Consider the following 25,000-nt stretch of genomic DNA (forward strand, 5'->3'; position numbering starts at 1 on the left):
CGATGCAAATTTCTTCCAAATTTCAATTCTTAAGGTGAAAATTCGAGTTTCCTCTGTAAAATCTATTATTCAGATATTTCAGTAAATAGTGGAAAACAAAACGGCGACACAAACATTAGAGAAACATTTTAACGTTAAAAACACACTAAACATCATACTGCTACATCACACTAACACGATTATGAGGCTTAATACAAACAGTGCAAGCCACTGATCTCTAACTCCCACAGATAATCCTCAGTAGATCCCTGAAGGCTCAGAAATGAGTTTCCACAGCTGGGTTGCCCCAACACATTTTTTTCCTTTGGAAAAACAGGTCTTCTGTAACCTGTGGTATCTCAACAAACAAGGGATCAGGACGAGATATCACAAAGAATCAGAGAGACTCATGAGGCAGCATAACTTATCCTACATATCCTAATGAGTTTAACACCCAATTAATAACTCCAGCTTCATCCTAATGAGTTATTGTTACAAGATATGATAGCAAGGTATCAGGATGAGATATCAGGCTGAAGGATCAGAATGAGATAGCAGAATGAGATATCAAGACAAAGCATAAGAATGAGATATTAGAATAAGATATCAAGCTGAAAGATCAGAATAAGATATCGGAATGAGATATCAGAATGAGATATCAAGCTGAAAGATCAGAATAAGATATCAGAATGAGATATCAGAATGAGATATCAAGGTGAAGAATCAGAATGAGATAAAAGAACGGAGCAAGGCATCAGAATGAGATAAAAGAACAAGATATGAAGGTGAAGCATCAGAATGAGATACCACAGTGAAGAGTCAAAACAAAGTAATACCAGTCATTCTATTATATGCTCTACTTTTTCTAGTGCACTTTTCCAGAGAGCCTGACACACACACACACACACACACACACACACTAAAACTGTCTCATCAACCACTTAACCAATTACCACCTTCTTCCCCTGATGTCACTACAGGTAATCACTACATTTCTCGCCTTTCCTACGCTTTCCAGTTTTCACAGCTGCCACAGCTGCAGTTGCCTGGCGACTTTCTCCATGACGACAGGTCACGGAGGGCTGCAGTTGCCATACCGACCATCAGTCACCACTTCAGTGTCTCTCACATGCAAACTATGACTATATTTCCAACATCTGCAGGACAGGAGTTTACGCTTCCTGCTCTCTCTGTAACAGGACAAGGTACTAGCTTCAAGAGAGAGGAAAAAAGAAGAAGAGAGAGTGTTTATAGCTGCTATAACGTAAGCGAGAACAGGAACCTGTTTCATGGATGTTCCACAACATGAGATGTAACTATAAACAGATAATAAGTATAAAGTTTGTGCTGATTGTGACCGGTACCTGGTGGGTATTCTTCCTTCCTTCCTTCCTTCCTTCCTTCCTAATGTTCTTCTGTCCTTCCTTCCTAATGTCTGTCTGTCCTTCCTTCCTTCCTAACATCCTTCGTTCCTTCCTTTCCTTCCTAACGTTCTTGTGTCCTTCCTTCCTAATGTCCTTCCTTCCTTCCTTCCTGGAGGAAATGAATCTGTTGCTCTTCATTGTTTTGTAAGCTTTGAGAAGTTTGTCTACCAGCTGAATGTAATAGTGGGGCTCTGTAATTGCCAAGAAAATTGTCAACAACGTTTTTGAAGGGTTTCCAGGCAATCTTTTCTGGCCCAACTAACAGATCTTCGAAGTGCCTGTCACTCATAACATGTCTGATCTGAGGGGCTCTTTGATCTGGACCTCAGTTATTCTTGGGAACATCTGTCTTAAATAACGAAAACCTTCACCTTCTTTGTTCATTGCTTTCACGAAATTCCTTATAAGTCCCAATGTTATATGAAGAGGAAGCAAAAGGTTTTTTTTTGTGACAAGCGTCACATTTTTCTGTCCTGGGTCGAACTTTTGACAGCGTGGCCAGCTCTGTCTACAATAATGTGACTCTATGGCACGACTGTCCCATTCACAGATGAAACAACAGGACTCTGTATAGCCGAGCTGCAGTCCCAGTCACAGAGCAACGACGATCAGATCTCCACAGATATTCTCGTAGGTTTCTTTCATGTGTGCTGCATAGCCAACCGGTATTGAAGGGTGAACGTTGCCATTGTGTAACAGAACAGCTTTGAGGCTTAACATAGACGAATCAATAAAGAGACGCCAGTCTTTCAAGCCATGGTCACAACCCGAAGCAGAGAACAATCCTTCGATGTCAACACACCTGTGCAAAGAATTTGGTTCTATCATCTTGGTGGCTCCGAAAAACAGACACCTGGTGACAGCAAACACCATTCCTCCATTCGAACCCAATGATTCAGCTTTTGCTTTTGACAGACTCAAATCTCTGACCAGATTGTTCAGTTCTGACTGTGTTATGAGATGTGGATCGCCCGAGGAGCACGGTTCAACATCCGGATCAGTTCCCTGCAGTGCAGTTTCTTCATCTGGTTCGTTGAGGACCATTCCTCTGGTGGTTTGGGAACTGGAAGACCGCGGTCATGTGACACGGGTCTCATTGCCGAAGGCAGATTAGGGTATTCAATTGACTTCTTGTTTTTGGCAGAGAAACCAGACACAGTCAAACAGAAGTAACAGTCCATCACATGGTCTTTCTGTTCTCGCCCTGTCGTCGGGACAGCAAACGCCATTGTCTTTCGAATGTCTCGGAGCCAAGCTCTCAGACAGACAGCACATGTCGCACAACAAATGTGAGGCACCCATTCCTTGTCTTGATCACCAATTTTACAGCATGAAGTACAGATGATATGCTTTCTTCACAAGAGCAGTCACTGAGCGTCTCTGACGAACGAGTGTATATTCGCCACAAATATAGCAGGATGTATCTCAGCTGTTACGATATTGACCAGACATCGTCCTGTGAAACGCCTATACCATCGTAACTTACTTGTTACAGTGCTACTCATGCAATGCTATATTCTATCTATTACAGGTACACAATATAAGGTCTATATGAGCAGCATCTGTGTATACAAGCCACTTTTATAGCCTGCTGAGACAGTGTCACGCGGGCTCCGCCCTGCCCAGGCATGACCAGGCGGCATACTTCCACAGGACAGCTTCCAGCCTGGACATGGCCAGACTGCACAAAACATTTTTCATAGGTCTCTTACAGAAATGAAAATTTCTCGACACAAATATAAGTAAAAAACAAAACTGAAGATTTCAATGAAACGGTATGTGACGGGTGAATCTGGAGGTGATTTTCATGATCTATAAGAAACACCCAACAGTGTTCAACAAGCACAAACTTTTTAAGTGGGTAAATAACAGAATAACAGACAAGTTGCATGTCCTCCTCTTCCTCACACAGTGATAGGAGATAGATAGATAGATAGATAGATAGATAGACAGACAGACAGACAGACAGACAGACAGACAGACAGATAGATAGATAGATAGATAGATAGATAGATAGATAGATAGATAGATAGATAGATAGATAGAGATGCTTGCCTGAAAATCGTTGTCTCCACATTCCTCGGGAAGAAAAAATAGAAAAAGTGTGTAGGGGGGAAAAGTAAGTTATCCTTTGTATTGATCCTTCCTTCACTCCTTTTCTTCTTCACCTCTATTCATCTATCTTTCTCCTCTCTCACTTTTAGATAGAGGTCTCCTTCTCTTTACTCTCATCTTCAATACCTCCAGCAAAAATACACACACAGTATAAGAGAGAGAGAAAGAGAGAGAGAGAGAGAGAGAGAGAGAGAGAGAGATGCAGCGGTGATTCAGCCGTAAGGCTTCAGCCTACATTCGTCTCTTCTTTCCTTTCTATCTTTATAATAATATTCCGGCAAGATGAAAGAGAAAGCTGGACTCAAGCATCGCAGTCACTTCGGAGAGAGAGAGAGAGAGAGAGAGAGAGAGTGAAACGGAGAGAGGGAGAGAGAGAGAGAGGGAGAGAGCTCACTCCAGTATTTCTTCATGTTGTCTGTTGTTCGTACTGCAGTGTGCTTATTGCATATATGCAGCTCCCTCGATCCGAGAAACAGAGAGAGAGAGAGAGAGAGAGAGAAACAGGTAAACAGACAGAGAGCAATTGAGAGCTAATCTCATTTTGTGAACAGTTCAGTTTCACTATTCAATCACCCTTCTATGAGTCTATCGCTCCCCCTCTTTCTCTCTCTCTGTCTCTCTCTCTAACTTTCTCTCTCTCTCTCTCACTCTCTCTTGCTCCCTTCATAGATCCTGCATCCCTTCATCACCTTGTCCTTAGACACACACACACACACACACAGAGTTTCCATAATAGAGTTTGCAGCTAATGAATTTAACATGGTTGTAAGTTCTATATTTTAGCGAGACACTTTGCTAAAAACAACAACATGGCGACGGATCACACCGCAGCAGCGGGCGACTCGGTCAGTGGTCAAGATCAGCTTCAATTTGTTTCTAAAGCTGTAGTAAGCTCCACCCCCTCTGTTTTCATTGGTTGATGCATTTAATGTCAGATCAGTTACTTTAATTCACAACTGCTGTAAAGAAAAAAAAACAGTGCTTTGAGTTTAAAGTTGATACTAAACTAAATCCTGAATCAAATCGAACCGAACAAAATATTAAACTGAATCAAACTCAACTGAACAAAATACTGAACTGAATCAATTCCACTGAAATGAATCAAACTCAACCAAACAAAATACTGAACTGAATCAATTCCACTGAAATGAATCAAACTCAACCAATCAAAATACTGAACTGAATCAATCCAAACTGAATTGAACCAACATTTGAATAAAAAACAAACTGAACCAAACTAAATCCTGAAATGAATCAAATCGAAATGCATAAAAATACTGAACTGAATCAAATTCAACTGAACAGAATCCTGAACTGAATCAAATTCATTCCTGATTTCGAGTCAACTTCAGGAAGGGCTTTGTACGTGTGACAAACTGATAAACACATGACAATTAATGAGTTTACATAACACACACACCCACACACACCCACACACACACACACACACACACACACACACACCAGATTAAAGCTTCAGAGATACTGACTACAGATCAGCTAAATGATCTCAACAAATAAGCTGATTAGCCCCTCCCACTAATGCTCTGCCTTCCCATCATGCCTTGCGAACCCCTCCCCTCTCTAAACCTTCCAAAATCTTCAGATTATCCAACAACCTTGCATCTCTCTCTCTCTTAGACACACACACACACACACCCACACACACACCTCATACAGACCTGTGCGGTTTTCGATCCGAGCGACCGACAGTTCCATAGTGTGTATGCTGGTTGTGTGTATTATAGGTGTGTGTGTGTGTGTGTGTGTGAGTGAGAGAGAGAGAGAGAGAGAGAGAGAGGCTGAGCTCTGAATATACACTGGATTGTTAATGCTCTTCTTACAGAATTAACCAATCAGCAGGGGTGTCCTCACAAGCCCCTCCCCCAGCCTGACACTGTTCTTCCTTGTGTATATTCCTAACAACTGCAGCTTCGGGGAAAAAAAGATGAATAAAACGTACTGTATAAATTAGAGTGAATGGCTGTGTGTGTGTGTGTGTGTGTGTGTGATGGCAGAAGAAATGGACTTGAAGGTTACAAACTGTAAAGTAAGGAAGAAAGAATGGAACGGAAGTACAGTAATAACAAGAAGAAAGAAAGAAAGAAAGAAAGAAAGAAAAATAGAAAGAGAGACCAAAACAATGTAACAAAAAGTAAAGAGCAAAAATAAATAAATAAAAATAAACTAAAATAAAAATAACAAAGAACAAAAATCTAAAATTTGTGTCTAAGCAGGAAAGTGAGAATGACAAATGGAAAAAAAATAGGAGTTAGGAAGTAAGAAGAAAGAATATAAAAATAGAGTAATAACAAGGGAAAGAAAGAAAGAAAGAAAGAATGGAAGGATGGAAGGAAGGAAGGAAGGAAGGAAGGCAAGGATGAAAGAAAGAAAGAAAGAAAGAAAGAAAGAAAGAAAGAATATTAATAACTTGATATTAATAAGACTTAATTCAGAAGTCAGATTTTCCCGCCCCCACAGCGCCCTTGCTTGAATGCTGGACTCTGATTGGTCAGAAGGTGTTGATTCATGTTCTAGAACAGCAGCTCTAACAGGTTTGTTTATTAAGGAACACGTTTCTATAGCAACGGCTCATTCTCAGGAACTGGTGTGGAAGGAGTCCCCAGTGTCAGGACAGTTTCAGGAGGTTACACTTCTTCACAGTTTTTCGGGAACAAAATACAAACCGTGTGTGTGTGTGTGTGTGTGTGTGATTATCTTAGAGAGAGAATAAAGTTGGTCTGGTGAGGAGACGAGTGTTTCTAGCTGCTATAACAGAAGTGTGTGTGTGTGTGTGTGTGTGTGATTATCTTAGAGAGAGAATAAAGTTGTTCTGGTAAGAAGACGAGTGTTTCTAGCTGCTATAACAGAAGTGTGTGTGTGTGTGTGTGATTATCTTAGAGAGAGAATAAAGTTGGTCTGGTAAGAAGACGAGTGTTTCTAGCTGCTATAACAGAAGTGTGTGTGTGTGTGTGTGTGTGATTATCTTAGAGAGAGAATAAAGTTGGTCTGGTGAGGAGACGAGTGTTTACAGCTGAGAAGTGAGAAGAGGGAGGAAGTAACAGACTTGTGGATGTCTGATGTTAGAGGAGAACTTCACAGAGTTAACAGTAACTTCACTTCCGCTGATTAGTTTCCTATTTCTCTGTTTAACTCCATTTTATTTAATTACAACTTAATTAATGTGACTTTCTGAAAAAAAAAAACCCCAGCTTTAAAATGTTTGTTAAAAATAATATTTCAGAGGTTATAAGAACATTGTTCCTCATCAGGACTCGAGATCTTACTATGGGAACACTTTATAATAACACTGAATGAATGTTCACACACTAATCCCTGAATTAACACTTACTTAATAATAATAATAATAATAATAATAATAATAATAATAATGAAATAATTTTACCTTTTAAATTCAAATTCATATTTTATTTATCCTATACAAATTTCTACACAGTAAGACATTTAGTGAAATGTTTTTTTTTTTACGACTGTCTTATGATGGAAATAAAAAATGGTAAAACTAGAATATAAAATATAAGAAATAATTTTTTAAATGTTAAAACTAAAATATAAAATATAAGAAATACAATTTAAATAAAAATGTAAAACTAGAACAATAAATATGATAAATACTTTTTAAAAAATGTAAAACTAGAACAAAAAATATAAGAAATACAATTTAAATAAAAATATAAAAACTAGAATATGAAATGTGATACAAAACTATGCTTTCAGGTTTAAAGAGAAATATTTCTAATACATTTTTATTTTTATTATATTTTCAGACTCTTTTGTGCAGCACATCCTGTTATTCGTATTTATTTATTCATTTCATATTATCTATTATCATTATCTTTTTTTTTCAGTTGATTTATATACATTAGTTGGTTCAGGTTTTTAAAAAATTTTAATTTCCCTTTAAGATAATATCAGAAACCCTGATAAGAGAAAAATAATATGAATATTTAATATCAGCTCATACCTCACACACACACACACACACACACACACACCTGCATTTTCTCAGTGCCGATGCCTCTGTAAATTCTGATAAACACTTCACCTCATACTGTCCTCTTGGAAAGGCTTGTGTGTGTGTGTGTGTGTGTGTGTGTTTAAATGGTTTATAACAGCACAACAGATCAACTAGAACATTTTTATTGCTTGCCACCACATACACACACACACACACACACAACTACGTATGCAAAATCGACCCTTCTGGATATTTTCCCTTAAAAGCGAGCGTGTTGATACACACATCAGAGTGTGTGGATAAAAGAGTCTTTGCTTCTTTAAATGCTTAGATTATCTCCATGTGATTACCCCCCCCCCCCATCACACACACACACACACACACACAGTCGCCTAGCAACACACTTATGGCACACTCTCAGAAGAGAGAGTGGCATTATGGGACGGAAATTATAAAGCAACAAATGTCAGGTACAGGATGATGAGTTTTCTGTACTGAAAAAAAATCTAACATGAAGAAATGAAAAAGGGCTTGAGGGGTGAAGATGAGTGGAAGAAAATGACTGTGTGTGTGTGTGTGTGTGTGTGATGGCAGAACAAATGGACTTGAAGGTAATACAGCAAGGAAGAAAGAAGTACAGTAATAACAAGAAGAAAAAAAACTAAAGAAAGAAAGAAAGAAAGAAAGAAAGGAAGGGAGGAAGGAAGGGAAAAAAGAAAGAAAGAAAGGAAGGGAGGAAGGAAGGGAAAAAAGAAAGAAAGAAAGAAAGAAAGAAAGAAAGAAAGAAAGAAAGAAAGAAAAAGTAGAAAAAAAATGAAAAGAAAAAAAGAGAGAGAAAAGAACTTAAAAGAAGAAAACTGTTATAAATGGCCAACAAGAAAAACGTCAAAAAAAAATTTAAAAAGAGAATAAAATAAAAGAAGTGGAAATGTGAAAAGATAAAAAATATAAAAGGGAAGAAAGAGTAAAATGAGTGAAAGAAAGAAAGAAAAATTAATAAAATAAAAAAAAAACAGAAAGAGAGACCAAAACAATGTAGCCATAAGTAAAGAGCATAATAATAATAATAATAATAATAATAATAATAATAATAAATGAAATAAAATAAAAAAGAAAAAGGACAAATATCTAAAATTTGTGTTTGAGCAGAAAAGGGAGAACAAGATAAAAGACCAAACAAAAGTAGGATTTAGGAAGAAAGAAAGAAAGAAAGAAAGAAAGAAAGAAAGAAAGAATAAACAAACAGAAATAGAGACCAAAGCAATTTAACAAAACATAAAGAGCAAAATAATAATAATAAATGAAATAAAATAAAAACAACAAAGAACAAATATTGAACATTTGTGTCTGAGAAGAAAAAGTGAGAATGAGATAAAAGATGAAATTAAAAAAATGAACAAGAAAGTTAGGAAACAAGAAAAAGAATTTACAAAAGAAAGAAAATAAAGAAGAAAGTTGACCATCATTCTGCTAATGACGGGATGTTGACCAATCAGAAACGTACACCTGACCTCCAATAAACGCTCGAGACTGACACACACACACACACACACACACACACGGAGGCAGCGTGCTGATTAATTATTGACGCCTGACACTCTTCTCAGACAAAGCCTGGCCTTTAGCACACACCATCTCCATGCATAATACATGCTAAAGAAGAAACTCTGTGGTGTGTGACGGACTCACCCAACACGGACGCCTCGCCTCTGACAACTGCCATGCCGTTTAAGCACGACTTATGGGTAAGAAAACTAAGGAATCATCTCGTGGCCTTCCTGCTCAGATGCTAATTTTAGTTTACAGAGTGGGACACTAACACGGAGACACGAAACACAACAGAAATCAAATTCCGAGGATGTGACAGAGGTTTGATCTCGTAACAACTCTATAAACACAGAAACCTGGACAGAAAATATCAAGTCTCTGGCTAATGTTTCTATGATTCGCTGGGCTTTTCTCTCAAACGAGTTAGCATGACACAAAAAAGGGGGTCGCTTAGCATCTGTCATCCATTAACAAATTAATTTTCTGCCTCCAATGGCAGACTGCTGCTCCCACCTTACTGAAGTTCAAAAACCTCTAATGCCAGTTTAGCCAATCAGACTGCAGTCATAAAACACTGAATACCAGTTTAACCAGTCAAACTACAGTTATAAAACACTGAATACCAGCTCAAAAACACTGTAGACTAGTTTAACCAATCAAACTGTACCTCAAAAACACTGTATACCAGTTTAACCAATCAGACTGAACCTCAAAAACACAAAATGCCAGCTTTACCAATCAGACTGAACCTCTAATACTAGTGTAACCAATTAGATTGTACCTCATAAACACTGAACACCAGTTTAACCAATCAGACTGTAGCTCAAAAACACAAAATACCAGTTTAACCAGTCAGACTGAACCTCAAAAACACTGAATACCAGTTTAACCAATAGGATTGTGCCTCTAATACCAGTTTAACCAATCAGACTATAGCTCAATAAAACTAAATACCAGTTTAACCAATCAGACTTTAGTTCCCACCCAGTTAATTTAAATTTCCTCCTTGTATCATTAATTGGTCATATTTAAATCAGCAGTAAAATCATTAGATCCTTTATTAACGGCTAAATTAATGCACGTTATTTTTGTATTAAATTAATGTGTTTTTAATTTGTTCAATACTCTTGTTATATTAATCTTCTTTAATAATTTGTTATTTATAATATAGCATTGTTATTAAAATACTTGTTATACTAAATATTCTTGTCGTAAAAGATAAAATATTACACTAAGAAAAAAACAATCCACAGCAACAGCAACAATATTTAATGGGTAAAAGAAATAAAATTTTTTGACATTATTTATTTATTTTTTTTTAAATAAAAGAGTAAAAAAAACAAAAATTAAAATCAACTCATAAATTCTGCTAAAGGATTTATCACGATATGGAAAATAAATGAAATTAATTAATTCTGTCACTTTGTTAACGATTTTTGTTATTTATTTTCCGTATTAAGGAACAAACACCTTTATCGTCTTTAGGAGTCATCGCCGTATCTGACCGACACGTCCACTACCTCGAGTCATATCTTAAAAAAAAAAAAAAACCTGGCGTGGCCATGTGCTCATGCCTTCCGCATCCTATTAGCTCTAAAGGGATTTCAGGGATTTAAGACTATTATTACTTCAGCAGAGAAGGAAAGGAGAGTGAAAACAAGTGGGAGTGGGAGTCTAATATAACTAGCACTAGACCACAAAGAAATTGTTAGCAGCTGCGTAAAAACCAGGAAATGTTTGTTTTGACCTTAAAATATTATACAGATGGGTCACATAAAATATATTACAGATCTGTTTTTCTCTTCACTAGATGTACTAGAGGAGGATAGTTCATTAAAGTCAATGTCGTTTAAATCCTGATACGTTCTCCCCATTAAAAAGACATCAGATGACTGAAAGCAGAAGGTTAAATGCTTAACATAGCTGCAAAAAGCTCTCTCTAGGACACGAAAGCAGCATAGCTTTTAATCAAAGAGATCCAGTTTAAGGAAGGAGGTCTAATTCATATGCGGCAGGAAAGACGTTAGAGAAAATAACAGATATGTACAGATTATACCGAAGCTAAATCTAAAAATGGAACGCATTGAAAGAATGAAAGTATAAAGTGAAGAATTTTTTTTACTTGTATCTGGTGAAGCCATGGTGGAAACAATGACCGGAGGACCAGTACGGCGAGTCATCTTATTGTTGGGGTTAAGGACCTGAGACTGGACACTGGTACCCGTAGGCATGACCGCACTCTCCACAGCTGTAGCCCCCTTCCTCAAAAGCTGGGGACTAGGGTGAGGGCCTAGGGTTTGAGTCATATGAGGTAGACTAGGTGCTCTCTTCATCAACTCGATAGGTGTGTAGGTGCTGGAGAAAGCTTTGGGTACTAGACCAGGGGTGCCCATAATCCCTTGCTGCTGTGGCTGGCTAGACATTGGAAGACCAGTATGGGGGTTGTACATCGCTAGCGGTCGTGTCTGCGTCAATGAAGTGTTATATGCTGCAGGAGTGGTAGGAAGCCCACCAACAGAACGCACCCCAGGATAACTTGTGGTTTCTAGCAGGTGTTGAGATGGTGCACTGCTTGGTCTGCGGTTGATAAACTCGCCTATCCTGGGAGACACCGTCTGCAGGGTGTTCGAGGGCTGCTGCAAGAGGTGGGAGTCTATAGCCAAGCCTTGAGGCTGGGTGTAGAGATCGTTACGATGGCTAAAGCTGTTGGATCGGCCACGCATTGTTGGCACACCAGTGCCTCCTGTCTTGCAGTTATGCACCACCCTGGATAGTACCCGGGCCTGGCCAAGGTTTGGAGCCATGGAGCGAACATCATGCTCTTCCATCATAGACAGCATGGCAGCAGAGTCAAATCCTTGCTGCAACAGAAGGGATATGGTGTTTTCAGATAGACCCTCACTACGCAAATAAGATAGAAAAGTCGGATCCACAGCTCTCTTTGGGTCCAGGGTAACAGCTGCTGACGGGTGGTGGGTTGTGATCCCAGCTGTAAGTGGAGCTGGTGTAGTGGCCACCATAGCTGCGCTGGCATCATAGACAGGATCATATGGCAACCTTTGAGCAGGTACGGTACCATAAGCGGATAGTCCTCGAGGCAAACTTCCATCCACAACAGAAGTGGGTGTAGGATCCATCACGATACAGGTAGAGGGAGGGTGTTCAAGATGTAGGCCGTTCACTTCACTGTAGCCAGAATGGCCTGCCAGAGAGGCCTGATCGGCCGCAATGCCAAAACAGGAAGGAGAAGCGGCCCTACTGCGGATACGCTGACTGTCTGGGATGGCTAGAGAATCCCTGTACAAACGGCTCAACTCAAGAGCTGTGGGTGGGGGAGGTGGAGGAGGAGGAGGCGGTGGAGGGGGAGGTGGAGCAGGGCCAGGTGTAGGTGCACGAGTAGGAGCCCTACTTTGCCCTTGATCCCAGGCAGATCTAACCCCTCCTGCACCCAGCCCATAATGCGAGCCTGATCTGCTAAGAAGCTGGTGGCTTCCTCTGTACAATCCCTGCAGATCTTCAGGTGGCTGGCAAGATAAAGCCGCGTCAAACGGGTAGTAATCAGGAGGAGGAACAGTGCCTCTAACTGCCATAGCTTCCTCCAGGTAGTTGCTTGATTCAGCTATGGGATGTGTCTTCATGAAAAGCTCAGCATACCTTTCGAAACCAACCTCGTTGTTGTACAGTTCGTCCTGGAAGCTAAAAAAACCTTGTTCTGGTTCGATTTCAGGGTACAGCAAGGAGCAGGGCGGCTGGAGAGGATCAAACCAAAGTTTCCCGTCGCTCCCAAAGGAGACAGAATTCCTTCGCGACGCAATGTTGACAGAGTTTTCAGAAGTTAGCGCTATCCCACCAACCCTTGATCGATCTTAACCCGATCTTGCCAAGACGGAGACTAAAGCAGCACTACACGATTCTTGAACGGGGGAGAAAACAAAAGAAGGAGTGAGGTGTGGAAAAAGGCAGTAAGGGTTTCCATTTCAGCTCTCAGGTTTCAGGTAAAGAAAAAAAAAGATGAGGTATATAGGGATCATTTCACCTGATCTACGGGAGGCATTTTTCCTCTCCCTTCGGGCAAAGCTATCATGTAGCCACATATTGCCAGGTAGCCCCTAAATTATTCAGCCCTGGAAACATAAGCATGAGAGAGCAAAATGGGACAATAACACAAAAGGTACAAAAACACACACACACACACAAATAAAACCACACACCTTATGAGAGTGGTCTTTGATAATGTAAGGACTAGTAGTCAGGTATATTTTTTTTACTGGACTATGACAAGTGAGAATAAAGAGTCAAGTAAGGAGGGGTCATGCTAATCCAGTAGACTTTTTATCCTTTAGGCTATTTTACAAACCCTTACTACTGACATGAGGGATTAGTCAAAATAAACCCTCCTTAATTCCACTGGCCCCTGTGGCTTTACCCCACCTACAGAGAACATAATATCAAAGCCTCGTGCTACATGTGGTCATTTCACCAACATTAAACCGATGTCATCCAGGTAAAGTCTGGCAACCTACACCCTACAGTAAACTGTCAGTCAGGTCACGACATTCACGCTGTACACTTTCTAAGAAGCCAATCCCAGAGCTGGTACTAATCCAAAGGGCATTCGCACAACCCCTTTTTGTTCCTGCACAAGTGGACATTTGATATCCCCTTCCTTTGTTTAGCTCATGGCACGGCTTATCAAGATATGATATGAGAAACAATAAACTAGGCTTCGTGGAAATTATTTTTTAAATAAATAATCACGTCTTCTCAGGACATGCTACGATAAGACAAATCAAAGCAGGTTTCAAAATAAAAGACTTCCAGGACTTTAGACAAAAGCATCTTATTGCTTTAGAGGTTAGGAATATGAAGAAAATATTGTTATACTAAAAATATATTTCTAAAATGCACCATAATATTTCATTAAAGATACACATAGGTTTGTAAATCAGCTGCCAGCTAAACATATTATATTATCATTTTTTATTATATATATTATATCATATTATATTTCTATGATACTATTTTTCATGGTATAGTAAACAGCCAGGAAAACAGTAGTGATTCTTTTTTTTTTAATAAAAATAAATAAATAAATAAATAAATAAATAAGTAAAAACCTTATAAAAATCTACTATACATTATTAGAGATAAGTATTATAAAATATTATTATTATTATTTATTATTATAATTCAATCACATGTATTATATATGGTATTTTAATAAACAAATAAAAACCTTATAAAAATCTCCTATTTGTATATATATATAAATATATATATATATATATATATATATATATATATATATATATATATATATATAAATAAAAATATTTAATAATATTATTATGTATATTTTATTAGAGATAAGCATTATAAAATATTATTATTATTATTATTATTATTATTATTATTATTATTCAATCACATGTATTATATATGTGTTATTTATTTTTAAAAAATGTTATTTTAATAAATAAAATAAATAAATACAAATAAATAAATACAAACCTTATAAAAATCGATTATTGTTATTATTATTATTATTATTATTATTATTGAATCACAATTAGTACATAAAAAAAAAATTAATGAATTACATTAAATTAAAACCCATTGTGCATTTTTGCATACAGTTGATTGTGTGCAATTATTCCTATTTAAATCCAGACCAACTTTTTCTTCTGTCAGCATGATGAGTTGCACATTTTGTGAGCTCAGATGGTGTGTGTAAGTAAAAACAGTCCGATTTTACCTTTTCTAGTTGCTGGAGCTTGACAAAATTTAAAAACGGTAACCATGTGCTAATCATCGTCTAAATCTTCGAGGAATTTCTGATTCCTAGAATCTATCTAAAGAGAGCTATTTTCTAGCCAACATTCCTGAATGTTTTGACCTCGTACCTGCAGCAAGTCCAGCGTTAGAAGCATAAATGAAAGATAAACATTGCCCTGAAGTGTAGACGTTGTGTAGCTGTACGTTTATTGTGCGGCATTCCGAGAACACAGCAGGAAACGTGTTTACGTATTTATGTAACTTGTTGAATACGGCGCTTAATGTTCCTCGGCAGCGCTCAGTGTCAGCTGGAGAGATCGTCAGGGGGTTTTATAGGAGTGATATGAGACGAAGGAAACGGAGGAGAAAGGCTGTACTGTGCTTTAAATAGAGAATAAGATGGGTGTGTGACTAACTGGAGTGGCGAGCTCACTGAGGGGGCCTCTTTAAAATAAATAAATAAAGAAAGAAAAGAAAAGAAAAGAAAAGAAAAGAAAAGACTCAGCAGGATGCCCCAGAGAGAGAGAGAGAATGAAAGACAGAAAGAAAGAGAGAGAGAGAGAGAGAGAGAGAGAGAGAGAGAGAGCAAAGCAGAGAGAAGGAAAAAGAGAGAGAGACAGAGAAATAAAGAGAGAGAAAGAGAGAAAGAAAGAAAGAAAGAAAGAAAGAAAGAGAGAGAGAGAGAGAGAGAGAGAGAGAGAGAGAGCAAAGCAGAGAGAAGGAAAAAGAGAGAGAGAGAGAGAGAGAGAGAGAGAGAGAGAGAGACAGAGACAGAGAATCAGAGAAATAAAGGGAGAGAGAAAGAGAGAGAGAAAGAAAGAAAGAAAGAAAGAGAGAGAGAGAGAGAGAGAGAGAGAGAGCAAAGCAGAGAGAAGGAAAAAGAGAGAGAGAGAGAGACAGAGACAGAGAGAGAGAATCAGAGAAATAAAGGTAGAGAGAAAGAGAGAAAGAAAGAAAGAAAGAAAGAAAGAAAGAAAGAAAGAAAGAAAGAAAGACAGAGAGTGAGACAGAGAGAGGGAGAGAGAAAGAGAGAGACAGAGCTCTGGCTTGCAGGTCAGTTCTCACTGCTTGTTATTTTCCGTCCTTTATTCTCTAAGGTCCTATTATCGGTCAGTCACAGAGGTCAGCCACATGACACATCTAATGCTGTGGTTTGGGTGTGAGTCCAAACACTTTAAAGAAGAAGAAATGAGAATGAAGACAATGAGCTGAACACAGAGTGTGTTTCAGACTGCAGAGGAGATGAAGAACTGCTGGTAAAGGTGAAGGTGGAGAAGAGGAAATTGGGTTAGAGCAGCCGTCTGCGTCTGCCTCAGATATAGCGTCTGCTGTACGAGGGTGGATCTGCCCAGCTCTGTCTGTCTGGCCTTTCTGCTCTCATCATGCCACACTGTTTGTCAGCTGTAAAATTCCATTAATTACGGTGTTGCATTTCTCCCCGGCAACCGCAGACAATACGTGTTTTAATAAGCTCCGGCACGGACCATCACTCAGCCTCGCATCGCCTGCAAATATTAATAACACGCTTCAGGTTCATCTCCACTAGACGCTCAGACACGGAGAAAACAAAGAGCAGGAACACAGGAATGCTAATTCTCCTTCACACACACACACACACACACACACCAACCCATCTGCTTAGATACCAAACACACAGAGAGAGAGAGAGAGAGAGAGAGAGAGGGAGGGAGAGAAAGAAAGATGGAGGGAAGGACAGAGAGAGAGAGAGAGAAAGAAAGACGGAGGGAAGGACAAAGAGAGAGAGAGAGATTATAGATTATACAGAGCCACAGACACACAGAAAGGCAGATAGACAGACAGATAGACACATGCACACACATACACGGATAGACAGACAGATGGATGGATGGACAGACAGACCAATCAACAAACAGACAGACGGACAGACAGACTGATGGACAGTAAGACAGACAGACTGATGGACAGTAAGACAGACAGACAGGCAGGCAGACAGACAACACACAGATAGACAGAATGATAGCTAGCTAGATAGATAGACAGATAGACTGATGGATAGAGAGACAGACAGACAAACAGACAGGCAGACAGGCAGAAACGTTAGATAGATAGATAGATAGATAGATAGATAGATAGATAGATAGATAGATAGATAGATAGATAGATAGAAAGACAGACAGACAGATAGAAAGACAGACAGACAGACAGACAGATAGAAAGACAGACAGACAGACAGACAGATAGAAAGACAGACAGACAGACAGACAGACAGACAGACAGACAGATAGATAGATAGATAGATAGATAGATAGATAGATAGATAGATAGATAGATAGATAGATAAACAAACGATTTGTTACAGATACTGATGATTCTTAGACGTGTCCTAATACAGAGTGAGCACTTGGCAGTAAGTGCACTTGGCCGTGTGAGCACTTGGACAGCGACCCTGGCGGAGCTCTAATTACCGGGAGGGAAAAGCAGAGCGAAGTTTCCGAGGTGCAGGACAGACGAAGACCGAGCCAGCGGAAAACAATACTGGCACTTCCGCTGCCGAGTGATGAATTGGGCCACCTTTCTAGGGCACAGGACGCTTCTGGCACTACTTGGCAAGCAGAACTGCTAGGGGACTGGGAGACGGGGGAGACGGGGACGAGTTCGGGGGAGACGGGGGGGATGATTTATGCACTCTCGACTGAAGAACTGCCGGGCAATTAAACTTTCATAGGATTTAGTAAATTAACTTGGAAAACTAGGAAATCATAGTCAATTACAGTGAGTGTACAGTATATTAAAAAGTTTTAACAAGCCTCTGGGCTTTCTTTAACAAGATAACAAGAGTCCTAGGAGAGAGAGAGAGAGAGAGAGAGAGACAGAGAGAGAGAGACAGAGAGAGAGAGACAGAAAGAGACACAGACAGAGAGAGTGAGAGAGAGAGACAGAGAGAGACAGAGACAGAGAGAGTGAGAAAGAGCGAGAGAGAGAGAGAAAGAGAGAGACAGAAAGAGAAAGACAGTAGGAGTTAGAGAGAGAGTGAGAGAGAGAGTGAGAGAGAGAGAGAGAGAGAGAGAGAGAGACCTGTGATTCTGAGCACAGGCTCTCTGCGGTCTAAATGAAGTAATTATCAATATAAAAAAGAGGGAAAAGTTTCTCAGAGAAGAAGTGTAACGCCGCGCTCCATCAGCAATAAAGACGCTAACGCGACTAAACCCTGACTTTAGTCCAGTAAGTTTGTGTCGAGATTTAAACTGCTACATCAGGGCTCTTGATTATCCAGATTTTTGTAGTGTTTCCTTCTTCTAGTTCTTTTTACACTGCACACTGCAGTAGGATAGTGCGTGAGAATCAAGATTCAAGATTCAAGAAGCTTTTATTGTCATTTCAGCCACATATAGCTGGCGCAGTACATAGTGAAATGAAACAACGTTTCTCCAGGACCTGGTGCTACATAAACATACAACAACAAGTTCAATACAAAACAACAAACACCACCACAGAGCTAGGACAGAAGATTGTTCTTAGCCACGTAAAGTGCACAGTGTGCAGCTAGGTGCAAACAGAGCATAGACAAGACAGTGCAAAAAAGACAATAAATACACAAAAAAACACAGGACACTTAGCGCTGAAAAGAAATAAAAGAACGTGTACTGGAATGTAAGTGAAATAAAATAGATAAAGTGAAATGATGTAAAAAGTATTGTGCAAAAATATTGTGCAAAAATACACAGCAGCGGTTGAGGTAGTGCAAATAGAATAAACATAAATATGACTATAGCAGCGGATGACAGGTAGAGGTAGTGCAATAAGTAATGAACAGTATAAATTATGTGTGTGTGTGTGTGTGATTTGGGACGCGGCCCATGTTGGTTTTATTTACATTGTTATAAGAGATGTTTCGTTTATGGTTGGTTTCCTTTTATTTGTTTTTTTCCTAGTCGGAAATCAGAAATCCCAAGTCACATGTCCTAGCGTGAGTTCTCGACACGGAGACCGTGATACGAGCCGAAAAGGTGAAAATCTGCGTACGCAGCCTCGCACAGCGTAAAACCACGACGGATAAATACAAAGCGACTTTTACTTATCAGAGTTAAGGATTTTTTACTGCTGAGATTTGCGAGTGTTATTTTTCCGTCCTGTCGGTTCTCCTGGAGCGAGGTGTGAGCGTCGTTCTCAGGCCAGTGATCCAGACTGAACACACAGATGGACGAACAGACGGCCGGGACAGAGGCGCCGTGCTGCTGGGAGAGAACCAGGACGAGGACGAAGACGGAGTGGAGGTGGAGAGAAGGAAACACACAGAGAGAAAACGCTAATGCTGCTTCAATTCCTCTGCTATGATTCAACCATGTACCATGTGACCAGGATATTAAACCTTTACCACACTGTTCATCAGACGGAGCTGCAGTTTAGTTCAATCCAAAAGAGTGTAAACATTATTTATTTATTTAAATTTGTGTCAATACGATGAAGTCTTCTTTAAAGTAAGGAGACATTAATTTAATTAATTAAATTTAATTTAATTTAGTTTTTTATTTAAAATTTCCAAAGCAGTCTTCAGTAGGATTTGGAATTGATGACTTGTGGCTTTTATGGGAAAGGAAAAGGGGGCGTGGCCAAAGATATGTCACTGTAATCACTAGCATTAGTTGTTAAAACAAAACGTAACGAGATATTAATGATTATAGCTAAATTCAGTATTGTGAATTGATGACTTGTGGCTTGGAGGGGGAGGGGGGAAAGGGGGTGTGGCCAAACATACTTTGCATAATATTACAATTAGCTGCAATCGCTAGCATTAGTAGTTAAAACAAAATACAACAGGTTATTAATAATTGCAGCTAATTTAAGTATTGTGAATACATGACTTGTGGCTTGGAGGGGGAGGGGGAAAGGGGCATGGCCAAATATATGTCACATAATATAACAAGTAGCTGCAATCGCTAGAGTTAGAAGTTTAAACAAAACGTAACGAGTTATTAATAATTATAGCTAAATGAATGAAGACTCACAGACGTTCCTCATGAAGTTCCTCACTTCATGTCACCTCAAGAAGTTTTACCTCATCACCGTCACCTCTGACTGATAAAAACATTTATACCCTGAATTTTTTACATTTCCGTAAAATAAATTTGAGTTGAATTAAACTCACGGCTTTATCTGTTCTAAGGGAAGAGAAGATGCAGCAAAGAATGAGGTTTTGTTCCTCTGCTATGAAGCCAGACAGAAGGTTATTAAGCTTCATACAGGATACAAAGATCACCAAAGCAGAGATATTTAAAACGGTTAAAACTTGACAGACATCACGATATACGGGATCCATCCGCAATTCCCGATCACATCGATCCATCGTTTCATGTCTTCAGTTTTCCGTCATCTTCAGGAGAGAGAAATTTAGACACCATAAGCTGCGTTTTTTATATCTCATAAAAATAAATAAATAAAAAATAAAAACAGGATGTATCACAGATGTTTCCCAGATGTTCTGCAGCATTAATTCTAACTATAAATGTATAAAAAGCTTGATGGTGATTATTAAATAAACACTTGTAATTGTTAGTAAGTGCTGATCTGATGAGGATCCGAGACTCTCCACGACCAGGATGTGAGAAATCAGACATCTGCTGGATTTTTTTCTTTTTAATTTTGATGATAATCGCGTCATTATAATTCTAATATTAAAAGAAAAACACAAGAGGAAAAGAGGAGAGTGGATTCACTCACAGCAGTCAGGAGATTCTGTTGACGTAAAATCATAAACTATCTAAAATTAAAAAAGAAAAAAATTAAATAAATAGAGGATTTAACTGCTTTATTGATATTTCCACCAGAACAAATGTTTCTTTTATTAAATTTTTTTTAATAATTCCATTTTAAATTTGATGGTTCTAACATTAAAAGAAAACAACTACAAGACAACATTTCTTCTGAATTTAAATCACTAACAAAAATCTGAAATTAAAAAATAAATAAATAAATAAAAAAGGATTTAACTTTTTAATCGATATTTCCGCCAGAACTAATGTTTCTTTTTTTTTCAATTAAATAATGCAGTTTAAAATTTTTAAAAGAAAAATAACTAAAAAGAAAATAACTACAAGAAGAGATTCCTTGCCAATTACAATCAATAACAAAAATCTAAAATTAAATAAATAAATAAATAAATAAGATTTAACTGCTTAATTGATATTTCCGCCAGAACAAATCTGTTTCTTTTTCTTTTTTAAATTAAATATTTCAGTTTTAATATTGGATGATAATCGTGCCGTTATGATTCTAATATTAAAAGAAAAACAACTACAAGAAAATATTTTTTCTGAATTAAAATCACTTACAAAAATCTAAAATTTAATAAATGAAAAAAAAAGAAAAATTTAAATGCTAAATTGAAATTTCCACCAGAATAAATATGTTTCTTTTAATATTGGATGATAATTATGTCATTATGATTCTAATGTCAAAAGTGAACTATGATGATATTTCCATTAGAACAAATCTGTTTCTTTTTTTAAATTAAATAATTCATTAAATTCCCTGAATTAAAATCACTAACAAAAACCTAACAATGCTGTTTTTTTTTTTTTAAACAGAAGACACTCCCTCATCAGCTTCAGGTCTGAACTGTTCTCTTCCCTCCATCTGACTCAAAAAACGAAAGTAACAGCAGCAGCAGCAGCAGCAGCATCTCTCGGTTCCTCAGCCTCCGTATTAGGCAGCGTGATTTAATCATCAGTGCTGAAAGCCGTTGGCTAAACACTAGCAAACATCTGAACGCTAATCGTGACTTAATTCTTATTCGCCGCACGACGGAGCGTGTTTTATTTCAATTCAGCTCCGAGAGAGAGAGAGAGAGAGAGAGAGAGAGAGAAAAATTATCCTGTGATTAAAATTCAGGGGAAAAAAGCCTTTTTGCAACCGGAGAAAAGACGGTTGAGAAGCTGAGAAGATTTTACACTTCACCAGGATAATATAAGATTACATCTTCATCTTCATCATTTCATTCACACCACATCACTGTAGAGTATACAGATCTGATCACTTTAATCACACCATTCTGATACAGTGGAACCTTTTCATTCGTCCTGGAAGCTGACTGGTGTATATACACACCAATCAGCCATAACATTATGACCACACGGGCCAGCCTTCTCTCCCCACGTCCATCAATGAGCCTTGACCGCCCATGACCCTGTCGCTGGTTCACCACTGTTCCTTCCTTGGACCACTTTTGATAGATACTGACCACTGCAGACCAGGAACACCCCACAAGAGCTGCAGTTCTGGAGATGCTCTGATCCAGTGGTCTAGCCATCACAATTTGGCCCTTTTGATCAAACTCAAAGCTCAAATCCTTACACTTGTCCATTTTTCCTGCTTCTAACATCAACTTTGAGGACAAAATGTTGACTTGCTGCCTAATATATCCCACCCACTAACAGGTGCCATGATGAGGAGATACTCAGTCTTATTCACTTCACCTCTCAGTAGTCATAATGTTATACCTGATCGGTGAACATATATAATTCATATATTTCCTAAAATTCATGCATTCTGACATGACTGTCAGAGGCCCAGAGCTTACACACTTCCATCCAGGAGATTCAAAAATGATAAATAAATAATTATATGAATAAAAAGTTAAAATATTTGCAGTATCTGTTATGTTATAAAAAACAGTATGTGATTAAAAAATAGAAAATAATCAATAGATTAACAGATTCATCTGGAAATAAATAAATAAATATATATATATATATATATATATATATATATAAATAATCAACAATTTAATTTTTTTTTAAGTAGAAATAAATAAAATAAATAAACAAAGTTAGTTGCAGCCTTTTTAAATGTAAAACAACTAAAATTTGTGAATTTTCAATTCAGTTCAGTTCAATTTGATTAAATTCAATTCAATTCAGTATATTAGTATAGCGCTTTTAACACTGGACATTGTCTCAAAGCAGCTTTACAGAATTAGAGAAACTTCGAGAAAAAATGATGAAGTCAAAAAATTGACTAGATTGATTAGATAAAATTCAAGGTTAAGTGATTATTTATCTCTAACATTTATCCCTAATGAGAAGCCTGAGGTGACGATGGTGAGGAAAAACCCCCTGAGATGATCTGAGGAAGAAAGAAACCTTGAGAGGAACCAGGCTCAGAAGAGAACCTCATCCTCATTTGGGACAGGAAGTGATGTCAATGTAAATAATGTCCATTTTACAACACGAGGAATAACTAAATTGGTCAAATCACAAGCCCTGGCAGTGAGACACATCTGTAATGTAAAGACTTTTTCTGAGATCCGTGTTCATGTTCAGATCCGTGACCGGAAGAGGGACACTCCGACTGGACCGTGGGTTGTGATGTCACACAAAACGTCTCGGAATAAATCGGCAGAAAATCTGCATCGTTTTGAAAAAACAAAACAAAACAGCGATTGCAAAAAAACCAGCAAATCCTGGAGAGACTGATAAATGACTGCTAGAAGAGGTCCAATCTAATCTAATGGAATCCAATCTCTCTAATCATCTGCTTCCTGTCAGTTTGTAATTGTGACATAAACAAAATGGACGATCCGTAAACATGTGCAAGTGTGTGTGCTTTTTATTATAAGTTCTTTTATTACAACACACACACACACACACACACACACACACACAGAGCTACAGATGGCTTTGTCTTTAAGTCTTTACCAAATGTGTGTCCACAGTGCAGCAGTATGGCAGGACGCCTGTGTGTGTCTCTGCTCCAGCAAACCTGCACCGCTGAGGTCCATCTGCCGTCCGGCTCGCCGGCCAGAACTCTAGCGCAGGTGAAGCCGAGAAAACCTGCCAAACTCTCATCTCTCTCCCGTCAGAACCCGTGTCTTTAAACCACCACCATAAAGACGAGCCAGACTCACGCTGAGCTTACGAGAAAGATCTTACGGACGCGAGCAGCGGGAGCGTGCCCGCGACACCGAGCTAAAATCCAGGTACAAACGAGAAGCGGCGTGAGCGTGTGATCTCAGAAACCGTCCAGGAGGAACATTCAGGAATAAAGGAGAAGTGAAAACGCAGCTAACGGGAACGTTCTAGAAGGCAGATGGTCGGAGACAGAAAGAAAAGTAGAACAGGATTTGTACACATTCTATGCTAGTTTGCTAACTCGCAAACAATAAACAAACCTGACGTTATCATACGTAGGCTAATGGCGCTCTGATTTGTTTGGATTTTCTTGGCTAATTCACAAAAACGATAGAGACGCTATGTTAGCGAACTAGCCGGCACTACATTTTACAGGTGTTTCTTTGTTCTGGAACATTCTGAAGAAAGACCGTCAGAAACAGAAAGAAAACTAGAACAGGGTTTGTACACATTCAAGGCTAGTTTGCTAACTCGTGAACAATAGCCTGACATTATCACACGTCGGCTAACGGCGGTGCTACATTTTTCTTTGCTACATTTTACTTTGTTCTGCAACATTCTGTAGAAAGACCGTCAGAAACAGAAAGAAAACTAGAACAGGGTCTTATTTTGTGGGAATGTTCTGCTGCTACTTTCTAAAAAAAAAATCTAATTCCGGTATCTAAAAATGTCGATTAATTTTCTTAGCTAATTCACACAAACGACACAGATGCTATGTTAGCGAACTAGCTGGTGCTAACAGGTGCTACAATTTTCAGGCATATCTTTGTTCTGGAACATTCTGTAGAAAGACTGTCAGAAACAGAAAGAAAACTAGAACAGGGTTTGTACACATTCGAGGCTAGCTTGCTAACTCACTAACAAAAAACAAACCTGACGTTATTACATGTCGGCTAACGATGGTCTTATTTTGCAGGATTGTTCTGTAGCATGTAGCTAAAAACGTACACAATGATAGAATATTTTCTTAGCTAATTCACGTGAATAAAACAGATTCACGTGAATTACTGCCAAAAATCTGGTTAAAACTGGTTAGAATCTGGTTAGAACTAGCAGGTGCTAAGCGGTGCTACCTCTTTCAGGCGTTTCTGGAACAATTCTGTAGAAAAACCGTAGCAACAACTAAAGATTAGCGATAAAGCTGTGAGGGAGAATCTAACACGGATTGGTCCTCGTGGTGTACATGTGTTTTAGATGAAACAGAATTAAAGTGGGCGTGTCCTTACCCTCACAGATTCGGTCCAGTCGCTGTCTCTTTACTTTGTGTTTGTCGGTCAGAGCCATGCTGGCGT

General features: G+C 38.5%; 1 protein-coding gene across 4 annotated transcripts in view; it reads right to left on the bottom strand.

The window, feature by feature from the left end:
• LOC131363353 (C-terminal-binding protein 2) overlaps positions 1 to 25,000 on the bottom strand; it is a 126,461-nt gene that overhangs the window by 22,184 nt on the left and 79,277 nt on the right. For 3 of the 4 annotated variants that reach the window (XM_058405788.1, XM_058405789.1, XM_058405792.1), the window contains one exon: positions 24,935 to 25,000. This exon is cut by the window's right edge and continues 152 nt beyond it. In XM_058405788.1, coding sequence (XP_058261771.1) covers positions 24,935 to 24,992 — 58 coding nt within the window. In that variant the 5' untranslated portion in view covers positions 24,993 to 25,000. Of the gene's footprint in view, positions 1 to 3,458; positions 3,686 to 24,934 lie in introns of those variants that run through there. The other variant, XM_058405790.1, reaches the window with a different exon arrangement.

This window comes from Hemibagrus wyckioides, linkage group LG13, assembly GCF_019097595.1.
Source record: "Hemibagrus wyckioides isolate EC202008001 linkage group LG13, SWU_Hwy_1.0, whole genome shotgun sequence".
NCBI lineage: Eukaryota > Metazoa > Chordata > Actinopteri > Siluriformes > Bagridae > Hemibagrus > Hemibagrus wyckioides.